At 49.4% G+C, this 25018-nt stretch overlaps 2 protein-coding genes across 2 annotated transcripts in view; one reads left to right on the top strand and one right to left on the bottom strand.

Annotated features, from left to right (window-relative positions):
* Positions 1-4157: 4157 nt before the first annotated feature.
* Cbr3 (carbonyl reductase 3) lies at positions 4158-9332 on the bottom strand. Its single transcript, NM_001244007.1, is given in 3 exon segments — positions 4158-4824; positions 7522-7629; positions 8927-9332. Coding segments are annotated over 3 exon segments (834 nt in total). The 5' UTR covers positions 9216-9332; the 3' UTR covers positions 4158-4387.
* Positions 9333-9425: 93 nt separating this feature from the next.
* Positions 9426-25018, top strand: part of Setd4 (SET domain containing 4) — a 136885-nt gene continuing 121292 nt past the window's right edge. The window contains exon 1 of the mRNA XM_035444296.1: positions 9426-10500. The gene's annotated coding sequence lies outside the window, so the exon portion shown is untranslated. The remainder of the gene's footprint in view (positions 10501-25018) is intronic.

Consider the following 25018-nt stretch of genomic DNA (forward strand, 5'->3'; position numbering starts at 1 on the left):
CATGTCCAAACGCACGGCAACTGGCGGGCAGTAGATGAGCTCTGGAGCAGATAGATGACTAGTTTACATCTGATCCACAGAGCACAAGGGTTGGGGGGTGGGGTGTGGAATGGTATGGGCGTTTGAAACCTCAGTGCACTGCTGATCTTTCCCAAACAGTTCCACCAACTGGGGACCAAGTATTCAAATAAATGAGCCTATACAATGGGACAGTAGTCATTCAAACCACCATAGTTTGTCAGTGATGGGCCTTAATCTGTAAACCAAATTAACCCTTTCTTCCTCCTAGTTGTTTTTGGTTAGTGTTTGTCACAACCACAAGCAGCAAAAGAGGATAGTGTCTTAAAAATTAACAAACAAGAAAATCGAGTCAGAGGATGGCACTCAGTGGTGGACTACTTCCCTACTATGTGCAGCCTTCTATGGATTCACGCTTCATAGTCTACTTAGCCGTATGTAAAGACCGAAGGTTCCTTGCAAGGTAAGTCAAACTAGAGAATTTCAAATTTAACATTCATCTGAACTTCAGAACTCCAACATACTCTTCATTGTGAGACAGAGTAAAGCTGAACTGTACTGCCCTCCTGTTGACATTTAAGAGAGCATTAGAACCTAGCACACAGGAGGCAGAGACAGGCAGATCTCTGTGTGTTTGAGGCCAGCCTGGTCTACAAAGAGTTGTAGGCCATCCAGGGCTACATAGAGAGACCCTGTCTCAGAAAAGAGAAAGCATCAGGCAACAGAACCTACTGCATTTTGTAGCTCAGGCTAACTCAACCATCAGACACTAGCCAGTTGGACACACTGAGTTTGGATATACAGATGTTGATTCTGTAAGAGTCTACTACTCCCCACACCTGGATAGTAAGAACCAAGGGCCCCCTTAGGCTCTCTGTGTCTCTGCCTGGCAGAGTCCACTGCTTCCTCCTGACATGTTCTTCCCAGAGAAGCCAGACACAGCTCTTTGCAGATGCTGTACCCATGCTCCATCCCCGAGTTTCTTACAATAGTCTCTGTCCTGCTCATCACCACTTATTGAATCTCTACATATGACCACTATTCAGATTTTCAGTCTATCACAATCCTCGATGCAAGTCTGCAGGAGGAAAAGTCAAAAGGCCAGGTCGAAACAGAAGGGACTTCGGGCTCCATGTGCCTCACAGAAATATATATATTAAAAGGTGTGATTCATTTAAAATTTGCTGTGTTTAAATCACCCTGGGCAGTAGTGGTTCACACCTTTAGTCCCAGCACTCAAGAAACAGAGGCAGGTGGATCTCTCTGAGTTCAACGTTAACCTGGTTTACAGAGTGAGTTCCAGGACAGTCAGGGCTACACAGTGAAACCCGGTCTCAAAAAAAAAAAAAAACCAAAATAATAATAATAATAATAATAATAATAATAATAATAATAAATGATCCTTTTCTCTGTGGAAGGATGTATCCAATCTGAGGATGTGATGACCACATACCTTGCAGATTATTTAGGTGCACTATACCCTCTCCTGGAGGAGGCCCAGAGGCCTTCATGTTCACAGATGAGCACTATGGGAATGTGGAGTGATAGGCACTCAGAGTTGCCCCTTCAAGAGAAGGACCCTAATATCTGTCACCTGCCCAGAAAGCTAAAGCAGACATGCTTTCTTGATTTTGCTCGATATACCTGGGTGGACAGAGACTTCTCCAGCTCTGGACAGTCCCGCAGACCCTTACGATATTTTTTTTTTCTCTGTCAAGCTATAGAACCTATCTTTATGGGCTTTACAAAGAGTTTCGATGTATCACATCTGATCGGTATTTAGCTAACTTTGTTCAAGATTTATGTATGACTTGATGTGCCCATGGGATTGAATTAATTATCACCAGAATAATTTTTACCAAACTGTGCTGGGTTTAAATATGCCAAAAATAAACCATTCGGATTCAAGCTAATACTGGCTACTGAGTGCTGAGGTGAATTCCTGTGGCTTGTCTCTGTACAGATGGTGAAGGTCACAGACACCCCAAAATCTCCCTTACATTTTTTATCAGCAGGGTTACCCATGTGTCTCTGTTAGGGTTTCTATTGCTGTGAAGAGACACCATGACCACGGCAACTCTTATAAGGAAAACATTTAATTGAGGTGTCAGCTTACAGTTTCAGAGTTCAGTCCATTATCATCATGGTGGGACATGGCAGCATGCAGGCAGATGACGTCGTGCCAGAGAGGGAGCTGAGAGTCCTACATCATGACTGAAGGCAACAGAAAGTGGTCTGTCTCACTGGGTGTGGCTTGAGCATAGATGAGACCTCAAAGCCCACGCCCACAGTGACACACTTCCTCCAACAAGGCCACACCCACTTCAACAAAGCCACACCTCCTAATAGTGCCACTCCCTATGGGGGCCAATTTCTTTCAAACCACTACACCATGGCTTCTAGAACTGTACCAGAAACCAGATGTCCCTAGTGTCAGGTTCCAAGGGACATTTTATTCAGACAGTCCTGGATATGCCTTGCTCTCCACAGCTGTGTGATCCAGGACACGTGAATTAAGTCTCTGAGATTTTATGCCTTCATTTGGAAACAGAATGACTGCAGGGTACGGTCGCTGTGGCCTGTACAGAATCATCACACTTAAGGGACTGGAGCAGGACACTGACACAATCTTGGGCTACGTAGTCCCGGGCCTGAACTACAGAGCGAGTCCCCATCTGAACAAACAAACACTTCCAAAATTGGGTTAGCAAGATGACTCAGAAGGTAAGAGCACTTGTCATACAAACCTGAAGACATCAGGCCCTTGGCAAGCACAGTGGAGAGAAGCAGTTCCTGAAAGCTGTCCTCTGACCTCCACACACACACACACACACACACACACACACACACACACACACACTGCAGCATGTGGATATCATGGCTTACTCTAAAATAACATGGCATTTACACACACACACACCTACAATAATAAATCATACAATTAAAAAAGAACAAAATAGAATAGTATACAGATGCAGCAATGTCACCATGCAACTTACTTTTTTTGTATGCTACACTCCCCTCCTCCCCCCCAAAGAAAACCCAAACTGAAGAGACAAAAAGGAAAACAATAGTGTTATGAGTGATAGATCACGTATTACCACGCTGGTCACATAGAGACATGCTGGGAAATGCCAGCATGACACACAGCCTAATAAGTGGTGGGTCTTTAGTTCATGACTATGCTTTCCTTTGGTTGCTACTACACCTGATTATCAATTTCTCTACAGCATATCATGAAACATTTGAATGCATTTCTATCACTCAAGTTCCTTTTGGCTGCCAGCAGCAGTTCAATTCAACCTAGATAAGGAAAAGAGGGATTTTAGGCATGTGAGATTATCTTGAAGCATCTCCTCCAAGCCCACACTCTCAGGAACTATCTGAGGCAAGGGAGGAGATATCTTGGGAAGGGGGCTAGACCCCCAGACCACTTTGTAAATACTACTCTTGAGAGCTGACTTATTAATTTTTTTTCCCTCTTTCTATAGCCTGCCTGGGTCTGTCCCTCTGGCCACATGGTTGGGGTGTGGCCATTCACAGCTCTAGCCCTAATCCTGTTCAACCAGTCATGCTTTTATTAGAGCGAGACCAAATCACCTACACTTGTCACTCAACCCTGAGGATTCAGAGGAGGGGCAGCACATCCAATGTGTATCAAAGTTGACAAGGGTCTCCTGAACTTCATGGCTCCACCCTCGAAGCTGGGATTGGCTGGAGAGGAAGTAGAAATAAGACTAGGCGGTTAGGTGACTTCCCCACTTCCTGTGTTTAAGCAGAGCCTGCAATGCTGAGTACTTTCTTGCTGTGTCCCCACCAGCAGCTGGACGAAGGAGGCTGGCTACAGGGGGACACGTGGCTGTGGAAGCCACTCAGGAGCTTGCTGAGACATTAGCATTGTAGGAGCTACAGCCTGGCTGGGTGGATGTTGGAGTTAGTCAATGAAAGGAGGCTGAGGGGCTGGAGAGATGACTTGGTTGTTAGCGCTTGTTGCTCTTGTAGGGTTCTTCACAAGTACCTATAACTCCAGTTCAGGGGATCCAACACTCTCTTCAGGCGTCTATGAATGGGCACCAGACATGCACATGGTACACACACACACACACACACACACACACACACACACACACACATATACATAAAATAAAAACTATTTTTTTATTTGAAAAACAAGCAGGCACAATGAACTGGATGAAAAACCAAGGGCCATAGAGAGTTTGGACATTGCACATCATTCAGATTCAGATTGTAGAACCTCACAGGTATGACGGACCTTCCTTCTCAATGTGCAAAGAGAATCAAACTACAGCAGCCTCCATTTGTCTCCCTCTCCAACAGTTACTAAACCATTAAGTCCCAAAGCAGATGTTCACCATGTTTGCACGACTTTGTCACAGACTAGCTGGCCCTGAGGCTCAGTGGCATCTGGAGGCAGGAGGGCCAAGTAAACTGGGGTTTCCGCCCCTTCCTCCACAGTCCTGGAGCCCTGGTCCCTCGCCATGTCGGTCTTCACCCACCCAGGGCAGCAGGCATTGAGCAGAATCCTGTCTGCTTTACGCTTCTCACCCAGCTGCTGGGCCAGGATTCTGGAAAGGACTGTCACCCCCAGCTTGGACACCCCGTAAGCTGAGTCTGGCCAACCTTCCCTCTCGTGGACTTCATTTTTTGTGTCCTCCACAAACTTTTTCATGAGGTCGACCAGGTCCCCCTCTGTAAGTGTGTTACATCGGAACCTTTCCTGAAGATCTTCACTGCAGTTTTCAAGAGCCTTTGAGCCCTGCAGACTGCTGACATTCACCACTCTCCCTGCAACAGACAACAAAGGGCCTACTAGGCTCCATGCATCCCAAGGAACAGTGCCTTTCTCCTTCAGGATTAAAGTTCTTGAGTCCCTTCATTTGCACAGATCGCTAAGGCTGTGGACAGCCACCTCCATCCCTGAGCTCCAAGTGATTAACCCGGAGTCAGGCCACTCCTGGGGGTGACTAACTTAGTGATGTCCACATGTACACAGGAGGGCAGCCCATTCTCCACCCTGGTTCTGATTTCAGTAATCTAAGGTAACAATAGCATGCTAATTAACCAGTTCGTTAATATGGATTAATATTCACACTGACAAAAATTCACAGCAACTAAAGAGGCATTTGGGTTCATAATAGAATTCCAGCACTTAGGAGGCTGAGGCAGGAGGACTGCTATGAGTTCCAGGCCAGCCTGGGCTAAACAGTTTCAGGTCTGCAAAGTCTACATAGAAGGGAGGGAGGGAGGGGAGAGGAGGCAATGAAGAAAGCAAACACTAATTGTAGGAGCTGCTGGATGCCTTCTAGGGAATTCTAATCCTTATTGTGGGGTGTTGTCTTGTGTCCTCTTTGATCTGAGGGCACATGTGTGGAAGATGCTGGGGTGATCAAAGGTCAGTCTCACAATCTCTCTCTCTCTCTCTCTCTCTCTCTCTCTCTCTCTCTCTCTCTCTCTCTCTCTCTCTCTCTCTCTCTCTCTCTCTCTCTCTCTCTCTCTCTCTCTCTCTCTCTCTCTCTCTCTCTGTGTGTGTGTGTGTGTGACTCCATGCATCCAGAAACACCTCCTCCCCTTTTTAGCGAGAACCCGCAAGTAGCTCCCCCTAGTGGCTTAATAGTTGCTTAAGCTATTTTTGTCTTGAGCAAGTACTAACACCAATGTTCCTTAAAAGCAATGTGCTAAAAGCTAAATAGAAAGTAAAAGGCCATGATGGTCCCTCAGTGAACATCCCTTTGGCAAAGTCAGATAGTCTAGCCATACTATAGATCAGATTGCCCTTTGGAAAGGAAATTGCAGGGTTGATTAGAGACATGGCTCCTCTTATTCCTACAACCTGGGTTAACTCCATACAACACGCTCACACTCCCCACACTGGGCTTTTCTTTCCCTTCCAAACAGCTTGGTTCCCATTTGATGCTTTAATTCTGTGGGGTTTGTTTGTTTGTTTGTTTGTTTTTAAAGACAAAGTTTCTTTGTAGCCTTGGTTCTCCTGGAACTCACTCTGTAGATCAGGCTGGCCTCAAGCTCACCTGTCTCTGCCTCCTGAGTGCTGGGGCTAAAGATGTTGGCCACCACCGCCCGGCTGATGCTATCCTTCTTATTGCAATAGAATAAACTATATTTGATGGGGTGGTGTAGGTCGAACTGACCTCCAGAATCTCAGGCAGCTGAGTGTGGGGACTGCAGGTATGGAGCCCCACAGACTTCCTATGATCCCATCCCGCTAAGGAAATGACGGAGGTGTGACCTTGCCATTTGGCAGTGAATGGGTGGATGAGCAGAAACTCAAGTTCATCTCTTGCCACACTTTTCAGATTGACATTTTCTTACAGCTAAACTGGTATGGTGGTGCACTCCTGGAATCCCAGCATTCAGGAGGCAAAGGTAGGAGGGGGTATCAAGAGTTCAAGGCCAGCCCGGTTTACACAGCTAATTCAAGGCCAGACAACACTATAGAGTTAAACCCTGTTTCAATACAACAACAACAACCAAACTAAACCAAACCAACCAAACAAACCAACAAAAACAGAGGAAGATGAATTCTTGTATCTTGAGTTAATTCTCATTCAAAATATTGAGGAAATTACATTTTTAAGATTTATTTTATGTGTATGTGTGAGTGTTTTGTATGTAGTATATGCACCAAATGCATGCCTTGTGCCCAAGGAAGTTAGAAGAGGGTGTTGGGTCCTCTGGAACTAGAGTTACCCATGGCTGTGAGCTGTGTGGGTGCTGGGAGCCATGGGAAGAGAACCCACGACTTCTGCAAGAACAAGTGCTCATCATTGCTGAGCCATTTCTCTAGCTCTGAAAATTACATTTAAAGAACACCAGCCACGGGGGTTTCCCTCAGTATAACAGCTAATCTTGGCAAATGAAAATCCTCAGAGAAGCTGTGCTCTGCCGCTTTCCCAGCACAGTCAGCCATTTCCCACCTTTGATTCTTTGCTATTCTCTGTATCCCAACTCTGCACAGACTCTGTGGATGAGGTGGTCCTGGAGTGTACCTCACCAGTGCTGGCATAAAACATTACAGGAACATTAGAGGGAAAACTGATAACCTATTGACCTCTCATAGGCTGGAGGTAAGTAAGGTGTTTCCCATCAAAAAATATCTTTTTTTTTTTCTCTCAGTCAGTTTACAACATTTAGAATAAAAAGTTTTACATAAGTTTTTTTTTAATTTTACACAAGAAAAAATTTCATAATGCCAGACAAGACAGGGGTGGGCCCATCAGGGGAGTTCTCTGAGGCACCACAGACCTTTGGGGACTTGCTACATCCTGTGTTCATGACACAGATCCTAAGAACACGGATCTGTCCCACCGAGTTCTGACAGTCACAGCTAAAAAGGTCAAGCGAGAAGCCAGACACTGAGAAAACCAGGTGGTTCTACCCTCCAACTCATGAACACATGGGTGGCTCCTGTAGGTGGCACTGTTTGGGGGACCTGAGGCTGCTTCCAGAGGGGCATGCTGGACTTACCATGTGGTTTCATTATGGGTAGTAACTCATTGCAGACATTTCTAGTGGCAAAAAAGTTCGTCTTCAGTGTCATCTCAGCTTGAATGTCAAAGGGTGTTGGATCATCCACTTTGAAAAGCATAAGGGGGGAAAAAGAGGAAACTCTTATGAGAAGGTGGATCCCATCACATAACAACTAAAGGAGAAGCAAGCTAAATTTAGAACAGTCTTGCTAAGCGTGGTGATGCACACATCTACACACACACACACACACACACACACACACACACACACACACCCTCTAAACTAGACGTTCAGAGTTGTAAAGCTCTTATGAGCACAAGGAAAGAACTCTCTGGCCCACACCCTGAGTTTCTCACCAGCAGCGTTCATGTCATGCCTCAAGAACACCCAGTTTGGCTTTCCCATCTCAAGCTGGAATACACACAGGCTCTGATGCGGCAGGGGTGTGGATATCCGGGGCTCGGGTTCTCACGTGCACACGCTCACACTTCCAGGAGCAGGGGTTTCCACAGTCCCTCCATCAGTGGTTGGGGTGGGGAAGTCTTTGGGCTGAGTTTGTAAGTGCATGTGGGTGGGAGGTCCCCTTGGGTCTTATGCAAGGCACCTGGGGCTGCCCAGGAACAACAGGACAGGTTTCTTTCTGCTCCACGACTGTCTCTGTCCCTTGTCAGTTTTCTGCTAGCATCTCCCAAGTGAAGCTGGCCTGTTTGTTTTTGTTCCCACCACGTGACAACTGAATAGTTTTGCTAATTGAGCATTTGTTAGAGTAAGTGATCTTGATTTTTTTCCCTCTTAAGGGAGATGCTTTCAAAACCACACTTGCAAGTTTGATAACAAACCTTAGCTCCCAAGAGGAGAGAAGCGAGGCTCGCTTCCTTTTTGCTAGAGCCTCTCAAAACTCTCCATTAAAGCTCTAGGAAACCCACTATCGTGCCAGCGCGCGCTAATTGTGTCTGAGCGACCCATTTCCTGTCCTCAGAAGATGTCTCCTGGCATCTATGAATGCGCCCTTGTTTCACGCAAAGCGAAAGCTCCAACCGTTTTTGGAAGGCCCTCCTGTGAGAAAAGCCTTCGTGCGTGGAACAGAAAGCTGATGAGCTTGGCAAGGCGTGGCCCACTCCCAGGAGGCCGGTTTTCCTGCAAACGGGTGCAGCTGAAAGTTCCAAGGAGAGCCTCAGGCAGCGCACAGGCTAGCACAGGCCGCCAACCCGCTGGGCAGGCAGGGCGTGGAGTGGGGCGCCCGGGCAGGCCCGCACCCGAGTCACCGCACGCGGGAACCCGCCTCGCAGGGTGTGAGCCGGGCACGCCCAGAGGGGATGGTGCAGCCCTCCCGGATCGCCAGCGCTCGCTGCCCAGCACCCTCGGAGAACCCCGTCACCTCCCCCTGGAGCCCCACACCTACTTCTAAAGGCGATGCCCGCGTTGTTGACAAGCACGTTAAGTCCCCCATACTCCTTGCGCAGAAAGTCGCGCAGGGCGCGGATGCTCTGCAGGTCGTCGATGTCCAGCTGGTGGAAGCGGGGGCTCAGGCCCTCTGCCTGCAGCTGCTGCACAGCCGCCTTGCCCCGCTCCTCGTCCCGCGCGGTGAGCACCACGTCCCCCGAGAACTTGCGACACAGCTCACGCGTGATGGCAAAGCCGATGCCCTTGTTAGCCCCGGTCACCAGCGCCACGCGGCTGCAGGACGACATATCGGAGGGACACGCGGACCACCGGCTTGCAGAGCCGGCTGGGCAGCGGGCCACCCGTGGTCAGAACCGTGGCGCAGGACTAAGTCCTGGGACCCGGCGCTGCAACTGCTGGAGAACAAGGCCCTGGGCGTCGGTCCCTCCCCTCCGAGGAGGGGCCCTCTGTTCGCGAAGGTCCGCCTCCTCCCTCAGGCTTGCGGAGTAGTGATCCGGCTCGGAGATGAACGTGGGTCAGGGACCTGCTCCCAAAAGAATCTCAAGGCGTCAGCAGGACTCGTGGCAGTCGGATTGAAGCAACTATTTTGGGGGAATCTCAGAAGGAAGAAAACAAGTGCTACGTAATTTTCTTGCGCTGGAGCCCGTCGATTTCTGCAGAATGTAAAATTTGCTTCTGCGGAACTGAGATTACTTTAACACAGAGCCGCTGTAGAGCGGATTCCCCGCGGCCTGCTTTAGGGAACAGAGCCCGGGAGCAGACTTAACAGGTGTGGGCGAGCTCTGCGCGTCTGGAGGTCTCGGTGCGCCCCCACGTGGGAGAGCAGGTTCCAGTTTACAGGACCGTTTTATGTATCCCGGACACCTACAGGAGCCCCCAGCGACAGCGTCTGGTTTTGCCCAAGTGTACCCGAGTATGTACATAGGTCGGAAGGGCTCTACATCGACGCGAACCCTCTCCCAAGGAGACTCTGAATTCGGGAACAAATTCCAGGCGCTCTAAGTGTGGGTATGACATCCATCAGACTTCCTCCCATCTTCAGAGGAGTCCCAGTCTGTCTGGATCCCAGGGATTGGCTAAGGGCAACTAAGCCCTCACGGTGACTCAGCTTTTCCCAAGCCGATCCTGTCAAACTTCCCTAGCCTCTTGCTCCCGACTCCACCTTCTCTTTCAAAAGATCCCGGAGGTCAGAAAGATGAGCTCCGTGGGGGCCTAGTGTGCCTGTGATGGTTAACTTGAGAGGACCTAGAAGCACCCTGGAGACAGACCTCTGGGCGTGTCTGTGAGGGAGTTTCTCTACTAGGCTGACCGGTGGGAAGGTCCATCCCTAAACTGGCAGGATGGGATGCTGGGCTGAGGCCGTGGAGCTGGTTCAGCAGTAAAGGTCATGAGGACTAGAGTACAAATCCCGAAGGTCCACATAACCAGGGGCAGGGTGGCTGTAATCCCAGCCCATAGGAGCCAGAAACAGGATTCCCGGAGCAAGCTGACAGAGTCTGCCTCAAAAAGTCGGACGAGATGGATAGAGGATGAAGGTCATTTGATGTGAACCTCTGACCTCTGCACTCAAAGGTACCACACCCCACACACATACACATGCAAAAAGAAACAACGTGAGCTAAGCACTAGTGTGCAGCCAAAATAAACCTTTCCTTCCTTCCTTCCTTCCTTCCTTCCTTCCTTCCTCTCTTTTCTTTTTTGGGTGGGGCAGGGTTTCCCTGTGTAACAACCCTGGCTGTCCAGGAACTCCCTCTGTAGACCAGGATGGCCTCGAACTCACAGAGATCTGCCTGCCTCTGCCTCCTGAGTGCGAGCATTCCTCTGCTTTCTCTCCTAAAGACCCGTGGGGAATTTGGAGTGTTGTTCTGTGATAGTTCACTTGCCTAGCATTCTCTTGTGTGTGAAAGTTCCTGAAGAGAAGCTGTGTCTGCTGTGAACAGAACTCCAGGGAGCAGTCTGTGTCTGCAGAGACTGATGGGCGGACTGGAATTTTAGTATTGTGGAGGCATCGGAAGTTTGCAGGTTCAGAGGCTAATTACTTTATCTTAGGCTAGTTTTAGCTTCTGGACGGGCCTTGCCCAACTCTGTGTCTGAACTAACAGCTCATGATGACAATAATTAAATCCTCTTAGGAGTTATTAACTCAGCAGGACATTAGCTTCCACCAATCCAAGAGCTAAGAATGCCATCAGACAGCACCTGGGCCTATAGCGCAGCTCCTCATCTCTTGGTACCCGACTCTGGTGTATCCGCCAATGTATTTTAAAGTTGTCTTGATTTATGAGTTTCTGTGATCTTTAAAACTACAAAAACCTCCATGAAACTGTTTCTGTGTCGGAACATGGAGCTGGGGATAACCTAACTCTGTGTTCCTCCAGACATGGTCACTCAATGGCCCCAGAATAGACTGTCTTGTTATGGGAATTATTTTAACTATGTAAAGATATGTTACAATTGTTTATGCTGCATTTGTTTAGAGATATAAGAATGTGTGTTTAATTATTAAAGATGTGTTACATTTGTTTCACCTTGCCTGCCTAGGGAACCTAATTGGTCTAATGAAGAGCTAAGCAGTCAATAGCTAGACAGAGAAAGGTTAGCTGGGACCTCTGGGGACAGAGAGGTCTCTGGGAATAAGAAAGGCACAATTGCCAGCCCGATGCAAAGGGAGCAAGACACACAGGAGGAGAGGTAAAAGCCATGACTCACGTGGCAACAAGTAGATGAACAGAAATTCGTTAATTTAAGGCATAAGAATTAGTGGGATAAGCCTAAGCTATAGGCCACACTTTCATAATTAGTAAGTCTGTGTGTATGATTTTGGGGTTGGCAGTCCAAAGAAGCCTGCTACACTGTCTCTTATTCCTTTTAGGATGAGAACTGTGGTTTTTATGTTAACACCTGGTACTGGGGAAGTAAAAAGGAAACTATGTTATGTGCATACTCTAGGGCTGGTAACATGCTGAGCTGTGAACATCCAGTTCCATGGCTGCAGGGGTCAAAGGACGACTCCCAACATGGGAAGTTGTCGGTTAGGGTTCGGTTCTCACTCTAAGACCTGGAACTCACTCTGTAGATTAGGCTGGCCTCGAACTCAGAGATCTGCCTGCCTATGTCTCCAGAGTGACTAAAGGGGTACACTACCACTGTCCACTCATCCTAAGATTATTAAACAAAGGGGAAAGGCACTTGTCACCAAGCCTGTTGACTCGAGTTTGATCCCTGGGGCCAACATGAAGGGAAAGAATTGACTCTGGCAAGTGGTTCTTATTTAAGGGCACGCACACACATGAGAGCACACACACACACACACAAAACAAATGCAATAAAAAATTTTTAAAGGAACATAGTTCTATTTAATTTTACCCTCCCTCCCCCTCTCCTTCTCTCCGTAGATAAGATCTCTTGTTGCCGTCCAGGCTGGCCTTGAGTTTAGGATGACCTCGGACCTCTCTCACTTCCTGCTGGAATCACAGACATGCACCCTCTTGTTTCTTTCGAGTGTAATTTTTCTGACACAGCACTGGTGTTTGCTTTATTTCATGTATAGGGTCTGCTTTGCTTTATTTCAGATACAGGATCTCACTGTGTTGCCCGGGTTTGTCTTGAACTCCTGGTTCCAGCACTCCTCTGGTCTCGGTCTCCAGCGGAGGTGCTGGTTCCACAGACACATGCCACTGTCTGGCTCTCTCCCCTCTGTCTCCCTAACATATCTGGCCAAGATTTAACATCTTCAAAAGAAAATTTCCCAAGGAAGCCACTTTTGCATCCCTTAATCCTTGTTTCTCCATTTCACCTGATTATTTTAATTTCTTTTTTGATTTCCATTTCCTGCTTTCTGCTCACTGTGGGTTTTATTTGCTTATTAGTCTCTTGAAGCGGAAGCCATGTTGCTGTTTTGAGATGCTTCCTCGTTCGGTGGCATTCTTAAATATCGCTTTGTTTTTGGGTTTGGGTGTTGGATCTAGAGCCAGAGGCCAGGTAAGCTCTCTGATGCTGATCTATAACGTCAGCCCCTTCCAGTTTGGCTTCTGATACCTTTTTTGACCAATGTTATTTAGAGAAAACTTCTTTTAATTCCAACTATTTGGTAGGGTTCTCTGGCTGTCTGGCTGTGGATCTCTAGCAATTCCGCTGAAAACAGACAATAAACTCCAATGGCATCTTTCTTTAAAGAAGAGTGCACACCCTGTAGATTGTCAAGGGAGGAGGTTGAGGCAGGCTGGGTTCCGGCTGACTTAGACGAGCATGGGCAATTCAATAAAGCAATATTTTCTCTCCCCCCACCCCCAGCCCTTGATATGCACTCCAGTATGCTCTGGAATTTGTCATCCTCCTGCCTTAGTCTCCCAAGTTCTGAGCTTACAAGTCTGTGTCATCATGCCTGGAAAAACATGTCTCTTAAAAAAAAAAAAAAACCTTTCAAACGCTGAGGAATACTAAAGAGAGTTTCATGTAATAACAGCTATTTCAGAGAGACGTAAAAATTAGTGGAGACAGAATAATTGGAGAACAAAGTGTGCGGGAAGACGAAGGTGCCTGGTTCCAGGTGAACCATGGAAACCACAGCTGGCTGGGCCGCTGCTACTGGGTAAGGGAGAGGCAGCAATGTGGCAGACACACAGGCCTACCTCAGGTCCCACCACGGACACGGTCACGTGTGTGTTTCCCAGTAGTGATGGGTTCTCGTGGTTTAATGAAATTTATCACTTTGTTATCATACAAAACAATGAGTTTCGTTAAGATATTTTCATACATGTGTGTCACTCTGCTCATTTTCACCCGCAATACTCTCTCGTCCTCACTTCCTCCAGCACCCCTATTCCCCTACATGCGTAGTCCCCACTCTGCTCGCGTCACGCGCGTGTCAATCCGCTGTGCAGTCCCCACTCTGCTCGCGTCACGCGCGTGTCAATCCGCTGTGCAGTCCCCACTCTGCTCGCGTCACGCGCGTGTCAATCCGCTGTGCAGTCCCCACTCTGCTCGCGTCACGCGCGTGTCAATCCGCTGTGCAGTCCCCACTCTGCACGCGTCACGCGCGTGTCAATCCGCTGTGCAGTCCCCACTCTGCTCGCGTCACGCGCGTGTCAATCCGCTGTGCGGTCCCCACTCTGCTCGCGTCCCTCGCGTGTCAATCCGCTGTGCGGTCCCCACTCTGCTCGCGTCCCTCGCGTGTCAATCCGCTGTGCGGTCCCCACTCTGCAATCGCGTCACTCTGCGTCGTGTCAATCCGCTGTGCGGTCCCCACTCTGCTCGCGTCACGCGCGTGTCAATCCGCTGTGCGGTCCCCACTCTGCTCGCGTCACGCGCGTGTCAATCCGCTGTGCGGTCCCCACTCTGCTCGCGTCACGCGCGTGTCAATCCGCTGTGCGGTCCCCACTCTGCTCGCGTCACGCGCGTGTCAATCCGCTGTGCGGTCCCCACTCTGCTCGCGTCACGCGCGTGTCAATCCGCTGTGCGGTCCCCACTCTGCTCGCGTCACGCGCGTGTCAATCCGCTGTGCGGTCCCCACTCTGCACGCGTCACGCGCGTGTCAATCCGCTGTGCGGTCCCCACTCTGCTCGCGTCACGCGCGTGTCAATCCGCTGTGCGGTCCCCACTCTGCTCGCGTCACGCGCGTGTCAATCCGCTGTGCAGTCCCCACTCTGCTCGCGTCACGCGCGTGTCAATCCGCTGTGCAGTCCCCACTCTGCACGCGTCACGCGCGTGTCAATCCGCTGTGCGGTCCCCACTCTGCTCGCGTCACGCGCGTGTCAATCCGCTGTGCGGTCCCCACTCTGCTCGCGTCACGCGCGTGTCAATCCGCTGTGCGGTCCCCACTCTGCTTCACGTCACGCGCGTGTCAATCCGCTGTGCGGTCCCCACTCTGCTTCACGTCACGCGCGTGTCAATCCGCTGTGCGGTCCCCACTCTGCTTCACGTCACGCGCGTGTCAATCCGCTGTGCGGTCCCCACTCTGCTCGCGTCACGCGCGTGTCAGTCCGCTGTGCGGTCCCCACTCTGCTCGCGTCACGCGCGTGTCAGTCCGCTGTGCGGTCCCCACTCTGCTCGCGTCACGCGCGTGTCAGTCCGCTGTGCGGTCCCCACTCTGCTCGCGTCACGCGCGTGTCAGTCCGCTGTGCGGTCCCCACTCTGCTCGCGTCACGCGCGTGTCAGTCCGCTGTGCGGTCCCCACTCTGCTCGCGTCACGCGCGTGTCAGTCCGCTGTGCGGTCCCCACTCTGCTCGCGTCACGCGCGTGTCAGTCCGCTGTGCAGTCCCCACTCTGCTCGCGTCACGCGCGTGTCAATCCGCTGTGCGTCCCCACTCTGCTCGCGTCACGCGCGTGTCAATCCGCTGTGCAGTCCCCACTCTGCTCGCGTCACGCGCGTGTCAATCCGCTGTGCAGTCCCCACTCTGCTCGCGTCACGCGCGTGTCAATCCGCTGTGCAGTCCCCACTCTGCTCCCCGCTGTGCGGTCCCCACTCTGCTTCACGTCACGCGCGTGTCAATCCGCTGTGCGGTCCCCACTCTGCTCGCGTCACGCGCGTGTCAATCCGCTGTGCGGTCCCCACTCTGCTCGCGTCACGCGCGTGTCAATCCGCTGTGCGGTCCCCACTCTGCTTCACGTCACGCGCGTGTCAATCCGCTGTGCAGTCCCCACTCTGCTTCACGTCACGCGCGTGTCAGTCCGCTGTGCGGTCCCCACTCTGCTCGCGTCACGAGCGTGTCAGTCCGCTGTGCGGTCCCCACTCTGCTCGCGTCACGAGCATGTCAGTCCGCTGTGCGGTCCCCACTCTGCTCGCCTCACGAGCGTGTCAGTCCGCTGTGCAGTCCCCACTCTGCTCGCCTCACGAGCGTGTCAGTCCGCTGTGCAGTCCCCACTCTGCTCACGTCACGAGCGTGTCAGTCCGCTGTGCAGTCCCCACTCTGCTCGCGTCACACGCGTGTCAATCTATCTGGTTCTAGAGTAGAGAAACGGGTGGTGTTGGCTTGTCTTGTTCGTGACTTACTTCACCTAACACGCTGCTCCTTCTCCAGTCCCACTCATTTCCTTGCACTTTTCACGGCTGAATAAAACTCTGCTGTGCGCACAGGCCACATTTCCTGTCTCCATTTGCCTGTGGGTGGCGATCCAGGCTGGTTCCCTGTCTTGGCTCTTGTAAGTAAGGAGGGCTCAGTCCACATGGATGTCTAAGAATCTCTGTGGTTTGCTGACTTATATTTCTTCAGAAACAGTCCCAGGCGCAGTATAGCTGGGTCATGTGAGAATTCTGTATTTAGTGTATTTGGAGAAACTTTCTATTCTCTGGAGGGTTTTGTTTTTTAAATTTAATTCTTTATTATGTATACAGTGTTCTGCCTACATATACACCTTCAGGACAGAAGAGGGCACCAGATCTCATTATAGAGGGTTGTGAGCCACCATGTGGTTGCTGGGGATTGAACTCAGGACCTCTGGAAGAGCAGGCAGGGCTCTTAACCACTGAGCCATCCCTGCAGCCTCTCTGGAGGGTTTTTAATTAATAGGACGAACTTCTTAACTTGTCTATGATTCCAGCCCCCGAACCCCACCCCCACAAGCCTCTGTCCCTGCTTTCTACAAGGCGTCATGTAGCATGCTTAGACCTCGTGAATTCAGGAATCACACACATACACTCAGCCATACTTAGAGACATGCTGTGTTTCTTTCTTTCTTTTTATTTATTTATTTATCTATCTATTTATTATTTTTTTCATTCAGAATTTCAGGACATGTCCTGATTCCCTTGTGGGGACTGGTTGATTGACAATGTCTTCTTGTCATCACTAGACCTGCTGTGTTGCTTAACCACAGAGTAAGCACTGAGTCCTAACCAACAACCTGCTATCTTGAGGCTCCCTTTGAGACTCCTGCGATCTGTGGGCTGGATGCCCACTGGTAGACCTTCTGTGCACCATCCAGTTGAGGTTAGGTACAGGGCATGTTCAGGAGTGAAGCTCCCTGCCTGCTCCCTGGGGCTGCTCCCATCTCTGCTATTTCCTGTGTGACTCTGGGCAAGATTCCCAATCTCTCGGTACCTCAGTTCTGCCACCTGTAATGATTGTGGTGCTGGGTTGAATGACAGCTGTCAAGTTCCCACTGTGAAAATGCTGGGGTGGTGTAGGGGTGTCTCAGCCGGAAGAGCACTGGTTGTTCTCCAGGGGGACCTGTTTTTGATTCCCTGCGTCCACACAGAGCTCAGGCATTTGTAACTTCATTCCATGGGCTCCAGTGCCCTCTTCTGGCCTATGTGGGCACCAGTCATGTACCTGGGGCACAGACATACATGCAGGCAAAACACATATATACACAGAGTACATTTCAAAAATTAAATTAAAGGTAGATGCTGAATTCTTGGGTCATGTTTCCTTTAAGGTGTTTGTGGACAAAATTCTAGTGACATCAGACAACTTCCATGATCCAAGAATGGGCAACAGAAGGTTTGGTTAGAAGGTTCCTCCTTTCACAGAATTATCCCAGAATTCATGTGCCCAGTTGGTGTCCTAGTTAGGATCACTATTGCTGTGATCAAACACCAAGACCAAAGCAACTTGGGTAGGAAGAGTTTATTTGGCTTACACTTCCACATCACTTCATCATCGAAGTTAAGTCAGGGGAGGAACCTGGAGGCAGGAGCTGATGCAGAGGACATGGGGGGACACCGCTTACTGGCTTGTTCCTCATGGCTTGCTCAGTCTTCCTTCTTTCCTTCCTTCCTTCCTTCCTTCCTTCCTTCCTTCCTTCCTTCCTTCTTCCCTCCCTCCCTCCCTCCCTTTTCTTTCTTTTTTCCTCTTTCTTTCTTTCTTTCTTTCTTTCTTTCTTTTCTTTTCTTTTTTTTTGAAATAGGGTTTCTCTCTGTAGCTTTGTGTCCTGGAACTCACTCTGTAGACCAGGCTGCCCTCAAACTCACAGAAATCCACCTGCCTCTGCCTTTAGAGTACTAGGATTAAAGCCAGGTCCCAACAGTGCTCAGCAAAATCTGCTTTCTTATAGAACCCTGGACCACCTGCTCAGAAGGCGGCCCCATCCAGAATGGGTTGGGTCCTCCACCACCAATCACTAATTTAAAAAATGCCCTACAGCTCAGTCTTAAGGAGAGGGCTTCTTAATTGAGGAGCTCTCCTCTCCAGCGAATCTAGCTTGTATCAAGTTGACATGAAACTCTCCAGCACAGTTGGCAACGTCAGACATCATCCTTGGCGCAGGAGGCAAGTACATCTAGAGGGAGACACCTGAGCTCAAGGACTGCACCCTGAAGCATACAGTACTGAGATCTTGTCTATGGTAAACACTGACCAAACAAATGCTTCTCAGCTTTTCACTTAAGCTTCCCAGACCTGGCAGACATTCGGTGTTTGGGAAGACGAAAGATGGCATGAGCACCCTGCAGGCTGTGGGTCGCTTTGTGTCCAGGAATGTCAAAACCAGAAAGAAGGTCACCATTGCCAGCGGTGGCCAATGGCAGCACTTCTCAGGCCCTGAGGGGATATGTGGTGTTTAATATGGGTATGGCCATGTCAAGAACCAAAGCCTCAGACCAAAGCCCTCCAAGCCAGATCAGAGAATGACAAAACCCTTCCTCTGGTCTTGGCATGAATGCTGGTGGTATGTGCAAAAACTATCAATGAAAGACAGCTTCCTCCTCTGGGGTGTTTACAGCCTGAGTCTGCCGAGACTGCTGGCCTACACTAACGCCTCCCTGAGCTGTGGCAATACATCAAGGAGTTTCTGGCTGTTGAGTAGTGGGTGTGCTTGGTACCACACGAGACTGTCCTTTCTTCATTCCCCCGATGCCCCCACTCAGTTGCACTGGATGTGGTAACTTTTGACTTGAGTTCATCTTAACCACCAGACCTCTCCTGTAGCTCAGGAGAGTGCCCTCCCTCCCATCTGCTGCCAATATCTTGCAACCTTTGCTCTGTGTTAATCTCAAAGACTCAAGGAGAAAGATCACTGACCCAAATCATCCCATGTCCAAACTCATTAAAGTAAGCTTTTTTTTTTTTTTAAATCCATGCACACAGGCTGCCTCCCCCTAAGATGGGGTTTGAAAGGTCAACATTGAGGAAGACAAAGTTTTTACAATTCTGTAGTAGGGGTTTCCAAATGGGGAATTTTGGAGGAGGACATAGTCACAAAGACCTCCTGAAACAAGACACCCAGCTGCCCAGCCACCCAGCCACCCAGCCAGCCACAAAAGAAGGAAAGAAAAGATTACAGAAATAGAGAAAGGTAAAGCACAGAGGCAAAAGGTAGGCAGGATAATTTAAGAAAACCTGGCTAGAAACAAGCCAAGCTAAGGTCGGGCATTTACAATTAAGAATTAAATCTTCATGAGTTATTATTTGGGAACTGGGTGGTGGGCCCCCAAAAGAGCCAAAAGAGTAAAGCAAAGCAAAGCAAAGCAAAACAAACAAACAAACCCAACAACAGACATGATTGCAAGGTGGTCAAAACAAGAAAGTCATAACAATTTTTTGAAACAAAGGTAGGGCTTCAAGATGGTTATAACCTTTTTAAAACAAAGACATGGTTACCATTTCCTGGAACAGAACCATTTGTAGTTAAGGTTCCAGTTGGGGCATAGCCCAATCTTTGAGACACAGAGGTTTAACCATAAACAGGAGTGAACTTAGTTTGCCTTTGCTACTAAGTCCAAGATGGAGGCACCTGGCTCTTCACCCACTGCAGTGACCACCGATCCTATTCCCCCTTCTGCTTTAAGTCCAGCTGCATTGCAGAACTCGGTTCATAGCTCTGAGTGAAAACTAAGTACAAAAAATATGCTTAGGGCAGTGTGGTCACATGGGTATATAAACAGGTGACATGACTCCTTCATGGTACGGTTAAGGGAAAGGTTTTTATTTTAAGTATGTGAGACAGAGAACACCCAGAGGCATCTGCAAGAGTCCAGAGCAGAGAAAGAAGTAGCCTGAGCATGGCCTGTGGACTGGACGTGGCCAGGGTTATCTGTGAGAGAAGAGAGAACAGCAGGGGATCCAAAGTAAGGAAAGCATAATGAGAGAAACAGGGGAGGGGGAGGAGGGAGGGCAGAGGCGGAGGAAGGGAGGGAGGGAGAGAGAGAGAGAGAGAGAGAGAGAGAGAGAGAGAGAGAGAGAGAGAGAGAGAGAACAAGAACAGCAGAGTATTGCAGGGAGGGAAGCCTGAGCTGGAGGCAGTAGGGTAGAGGAGGAAGTGAGTGAGAAGGGCTAGGGTACCAGCATGGACTTTGAAATGTGTGTTGGATACCTCTGATGCTGAGGGAGACTGGAGGCCAGCATGAGATCTGAGATGCTGATAGCCAATAGGTCCCTTCTGCCAGAGGTAAGGGGAGCAACTCTTTTTGGTAGAGGGGAACCAGTTTCGCAAGTTCCCGAGGAATGCTGGCTTTTATTTAACTGCCAGAAATCCTCCCATAGTCTGGGTTGAGCCCATTTCTGGGTATTTGACTGCCTTTTGGAATATGGTGAACTGGAGTTTGGAACCTGATGATGACAACACCATAAATCCCATGTTGTCTTATTCTGCAAAGAAGGAGGGACATCACCCCAAACAATGTGTCATTTATCAACACCCTCCCAGACAGGAACGAGAAAAACAGTGACTCAGTCAGTACTAATTTGCCAGCCACAGGAGGGAGGAAGAGGAGAGAGTGTCTGCAGCCTCACCCCAAGGATGCACCACCACACTCCTGTGTTGTAGCTTGGAGACAGGCTGGGGCAGGAATGAGACTCATTACCCTTCTGGAAGCAAGGAGAAGGTTGGGTTCCTGAGTCAACTGACAGGGTGGTGGCTCCCTCTTCACCATCCACCAGGCCTTTCTGTCTCTCCTTCTCAGGGGTGGACTGTAAGGTGAGCTAGGGTCAGAGCAGTGGTGCTCCATGAGTGCTGTGGAGGTGACAAAGGTAAGTCCTAGCGGAGGCGGAGGCGTGTGCCCTGTGCCCTGCCTTTCAATCCTGTGTCCTCTGTGCCCCAGTGGAAAGGATGGGACCTGAGCAGATGGGACAAATTGGTATCTGGCTCTCCTTAAGGTTACCATAACGACTGTCCCTTTGGTACCCTGGAACCTGTATATGGCCTTTAGACTCAGAGTGACTAAAGGGAAAGGTTACTGCTGGTTGTGTTACTGGCTTGGCTTGGAGGCAGCTGCTTCACAGGCAAAAGGTGAGTGGGGTTGTTTATGTGTGATGTCCAGGAGAATCAGTTCACTAGGCTGGATAAATTATAAGTTTAGCATGATTAAAAACAAAACACTGGCCTGGTGGTGATGAGGCATGCCTTTAATTAATTGCCTGGGAGGCAGAGGCAAGAGGATCTCTGTGAGTTCAAGGCAAGCCTGGTCTACAAAATGAGTTCTAGGACATCCAGGGTTACACAGAGAAATCTGTCTTGAAAAATCCAAATACCAAAACCAAAACCAAAACAAAACTCCAAAAATAAAAACAAAACCCTACTCATGGCCAGACAGCGCCCTCTAGTGGCCTTGTCACTGCCCTTCACGCCAATGTCAACTGTCAACTGTCTTAAGAAGGAACTGACTGACTGGGGTGCCAGACTCCTCCTTCCTCCCCTTCCCTTCCTTCTGCATCTTGGGAATCAGGCAAGTGCTTTCTCACTGAGCTACACCCCAGCTCTGTGGTTAGCTTTAAATGATAGAATTTTTTTTAAAAAAAGATTTATTATGTATACAGTGTTCTGCCTGCATGTCAGCCTGCATGCCAGAAGAGGGCACCATACCTCATTACAGGTGGTTGTTACCCACCTTGTGGATGCTGGGAATTGAACCTGGATCCTCTGGAAGAGCAGCCAGTGCTCTTAACCTCTGAGCCATCTCTCCAGCCCTAAATGATAGAATTTTATCCTCTTATAGTTCTAACAGAAGCCCAAGATTAGTCTCTGACAGCCCTGCACTCTCAGTGATCTCCGGTGAATATCCCATTTACATTTCCATCCCTCTCTTCCCTTCCTTTCCTTTAAAAAATAATTTTCTTATACAGGCCTCAAATTTACTATGTAGCAAAGGGTGACCTTGTAGTTTTGACCCTCCTATGTCCACCTCCTGAGTGCTGGGATGACAGACATGGGCTACTGTACCCTATTTTGTGTGGTGTCAAGAATGGAACCCAGGGCTTCAAGAATGTTAAGTGGTCTACCAAATGAGCTGTACCCCAGACCCTGCTCTTTTGCCTTTTGTTTTTGTTTTGTTTTTGAGACAGGATAGAGTTGTCTGGCCTGGAACTCACTGTGTAGCCCAGGCTGGCCTTCAGTGATCCTCTCCCTGGCCTGGAACTCACTGTGTAGCCCAGGCTGGCCTGCAGTGATCCTCTCCCTGGCCTGGAACTCACTGTGTAGCCCAGGCTGGCCTGCAGTGATCCTCTCCCTGACCTGGAACTCACTGTGTAGCCCAGGCTGGCCTTGACCTGCAGTGATCTACACTGCTCAGCTTCCTGATTTTTGGGATTAGAGGCATGCACTACCACACTGAAAGGTCTCTCAGATATGGGTTCCAGAGGGACACTGAGTGGATTGCTAGGGTGTTGGGGATCCCCCTGGGGGTCTGCCATTCTCCTCTTATCTAAGGATGACCCCAGTCTGGAGACTAGGTGCTATTTCCTGGCTCCCTCCTCTGGACAAGGCCTGTATGCAAATATGTAAACTATCCGCCCATGGGGTGGGGGGGTGGGGGCGGCGTTGAGAGCATGGACTTTGATCTGAGTAACTTCCAGGGGCACTGCTGTGGTATTTAAGTCAACTCCCCGCTGAAATAAATAAACAGGCATTCTCCTTGCAAGAGTGACCGGCTGTCTTGTCTTTATTTACTCCTCAGGTTCCCTCTCCTGAACCTGTAAGGAGTTGTAACGCTGGTTGTTACACTGGGAATGAACACATTTAGTAGAAGAATGATTAACTCCATGGATAGACATACGGACAACAGCATGGCAGATGCACTGAGGAGAGTTCAGTGCCAGAAACAGAATGACAGAAGCTCCAAAGGGGAGTCAGACCCATGTGGCCGAGTTTGGGTCCTTTCTTGGAAAAGGTGAGCTTTAAGCCACATGCAAAGCCGTCTGATATACTGGCAGGAGGCAGAGAAGAGGGTGGCAGGCCAGATGTGTGGCCACTATCACCCTCTATGATGTAAACTCGCTTTTCCAGGTGAAAGATAATGGCACCTACAAGTCTTGGCTATAGGCTCATAGGCAATGCTCTCTCTCAGCAGGGTGGCTGGCTGTCAGAGTCTGTGAGAGCGGAAGGGCTGCCTGGACTGGATTCTAATGTTACATTGTTGCACATACCCGGCTCAGAGCATTCTTAATTTCTTTCTGTTGCTTGCAGTAGTCCTCAGGCCCTGGCGCTTTAAACTCCAACGTCCCTTCTTCAACACCTTTCTGCTTCTTATGTGGATACTGGTTGTTGAATTTAGGGCCTTCTCCAATCTAGTATGACTTTGTTGTTTCTCTGTGTTGTTTCTCTGTTGTTCTCTCTGGCTGTACTGACCAGACTAGCCTTGAACTCAGAGACCTGCCTGCCTTCTGCCTTTGCCTCCTGAGTGCTGGGATTAAAGGTGTGTACCAACTCCCCGCCCGCCTGGCTCAGACTACATTAGATGACTACATTAGAAGACTCCTCTTTGAAATGCAAAAATAACAGTTACACTGTGTGATGAAGCTGAGGGAAAGTGGCAGACTTTAGGGCTTGTGAGATGTCAGTTGGTTTAACTAAATAAAAATCCCAAAAAGTAATAAAATAAAAATAAAACCCAGACTGAACATTGTGGCCAGGCTGGGATCCAAAGACACAGTCATGGGGTCTTTGGCACAGGAGGTATGGCTGTCTGAGGTGGGTCACTGGGGGCCAGACTTTAAGGACAACAGACAAGTCCTGGTCCTCCTGGTTAGTGCCATTTGAGTAGCCGCATCGGTCAGATCCCCTGCTGTAGACTCACTGGCTCCAGCCACGATGCCTTTCTTACCATGGTGAACCTGGTTCCTCTTGAACCAGGAGCTCAAACGGTCGTGTCCCCCCCCCCCCTTCTGTGAAGTATTTGGTTACAGTGAAGAACAAAGCAACAGATACTGAAACTTGGTGTCAGGAGTGGATTGTTACCGTGGTAAACCTGACTCGTGTGGAGCCAGGCTTTTGGAAGCCGTTTGTGAGGATGGAAGAATGGAGCTATGGGCTAAAGGAAACCTAGCATGCTGGAAGCAGAGACCAGCTGGCCCTTGTGGTGGGCGTGTGGAAGGCCAGGGTACTGATAGAGACATAGTGTTCCTAGAGGGGACAGGGACACTATTGGGAATTGTAACATTCATGTTACATCCAGGCAAAGAATTCTGTTTGTGTCCTGAAACTTTGAATGTGGCTGAATTCAACATTAATGGGCTAATGCTTTGGTGGAGGGCATTTCCTGACACCACACCATTTGGGCTGTAGTGTGGGTATTGCTCACTGTGTTTAGCCAGGTGTTTAGTAAGAATTCAGAGCAAAAGTATGACGGAAAGATAGGGAAGTGTGCGTCTGGATGTGGGTGTGGGCAAGGGGTTACAGTTCTAAAAAAGATTGGTGGCGCGACAGGGCAATACCATGTAGAGTTTCTCCATCCTGAACTCTTGCCATTTCAGGCTTAAGTGGAATTTGACTTCCATGATGAGGAATTCCATGGGAAATTACCAAACTCTATTCTAGGAACCAAGATGCCCCAGCTAACTTACCTTCTGCTAAATGGTTGGCACAAAGCCTCGCCTGGCAGCAGCTGACAGCTTATCTTACCCGCCGCTTAACTGCTTGCACAAGAGCACTGCTCCCAACAACTTAGCTGGTGGGAAGCCTCCTCCCCTCCAGCTGCTGAGCAAGAGAACAGGATGTGGATTTTACCTTTGAAAGCCCCCTGGTTTAAATGCTTGGGGATATATTTGGGTCCCAGGTACCTGAGTGTAGTCCCAGCCAATTGGAATGGGGACTTTTAGTTGGTGATAAACTATGCCTGAGTGACCATCTCTGGTGGGCTCCCTGTAACAGGGACACTAAAGAGAATACAAGCACAGGTTTAAACATGAAGACTCATTTGAAAACTTTTCATGTAAAAGCT

This window comes from Cricetulus griseus, chromosome 4 (genome assembly GCF_003668045.3).
Source record: "Cricetulus griseus strain 17A/GY chromosome 4, alternate assembly CriGri-PICRH-1.0, whole genome shotgun sequence".
Lineage (NCBI taxonomy): Eukaryota > Metazoa > Chordata > Mammalia > Rodentia > Cricetidae > Cricetulus > Cricetulus griseus.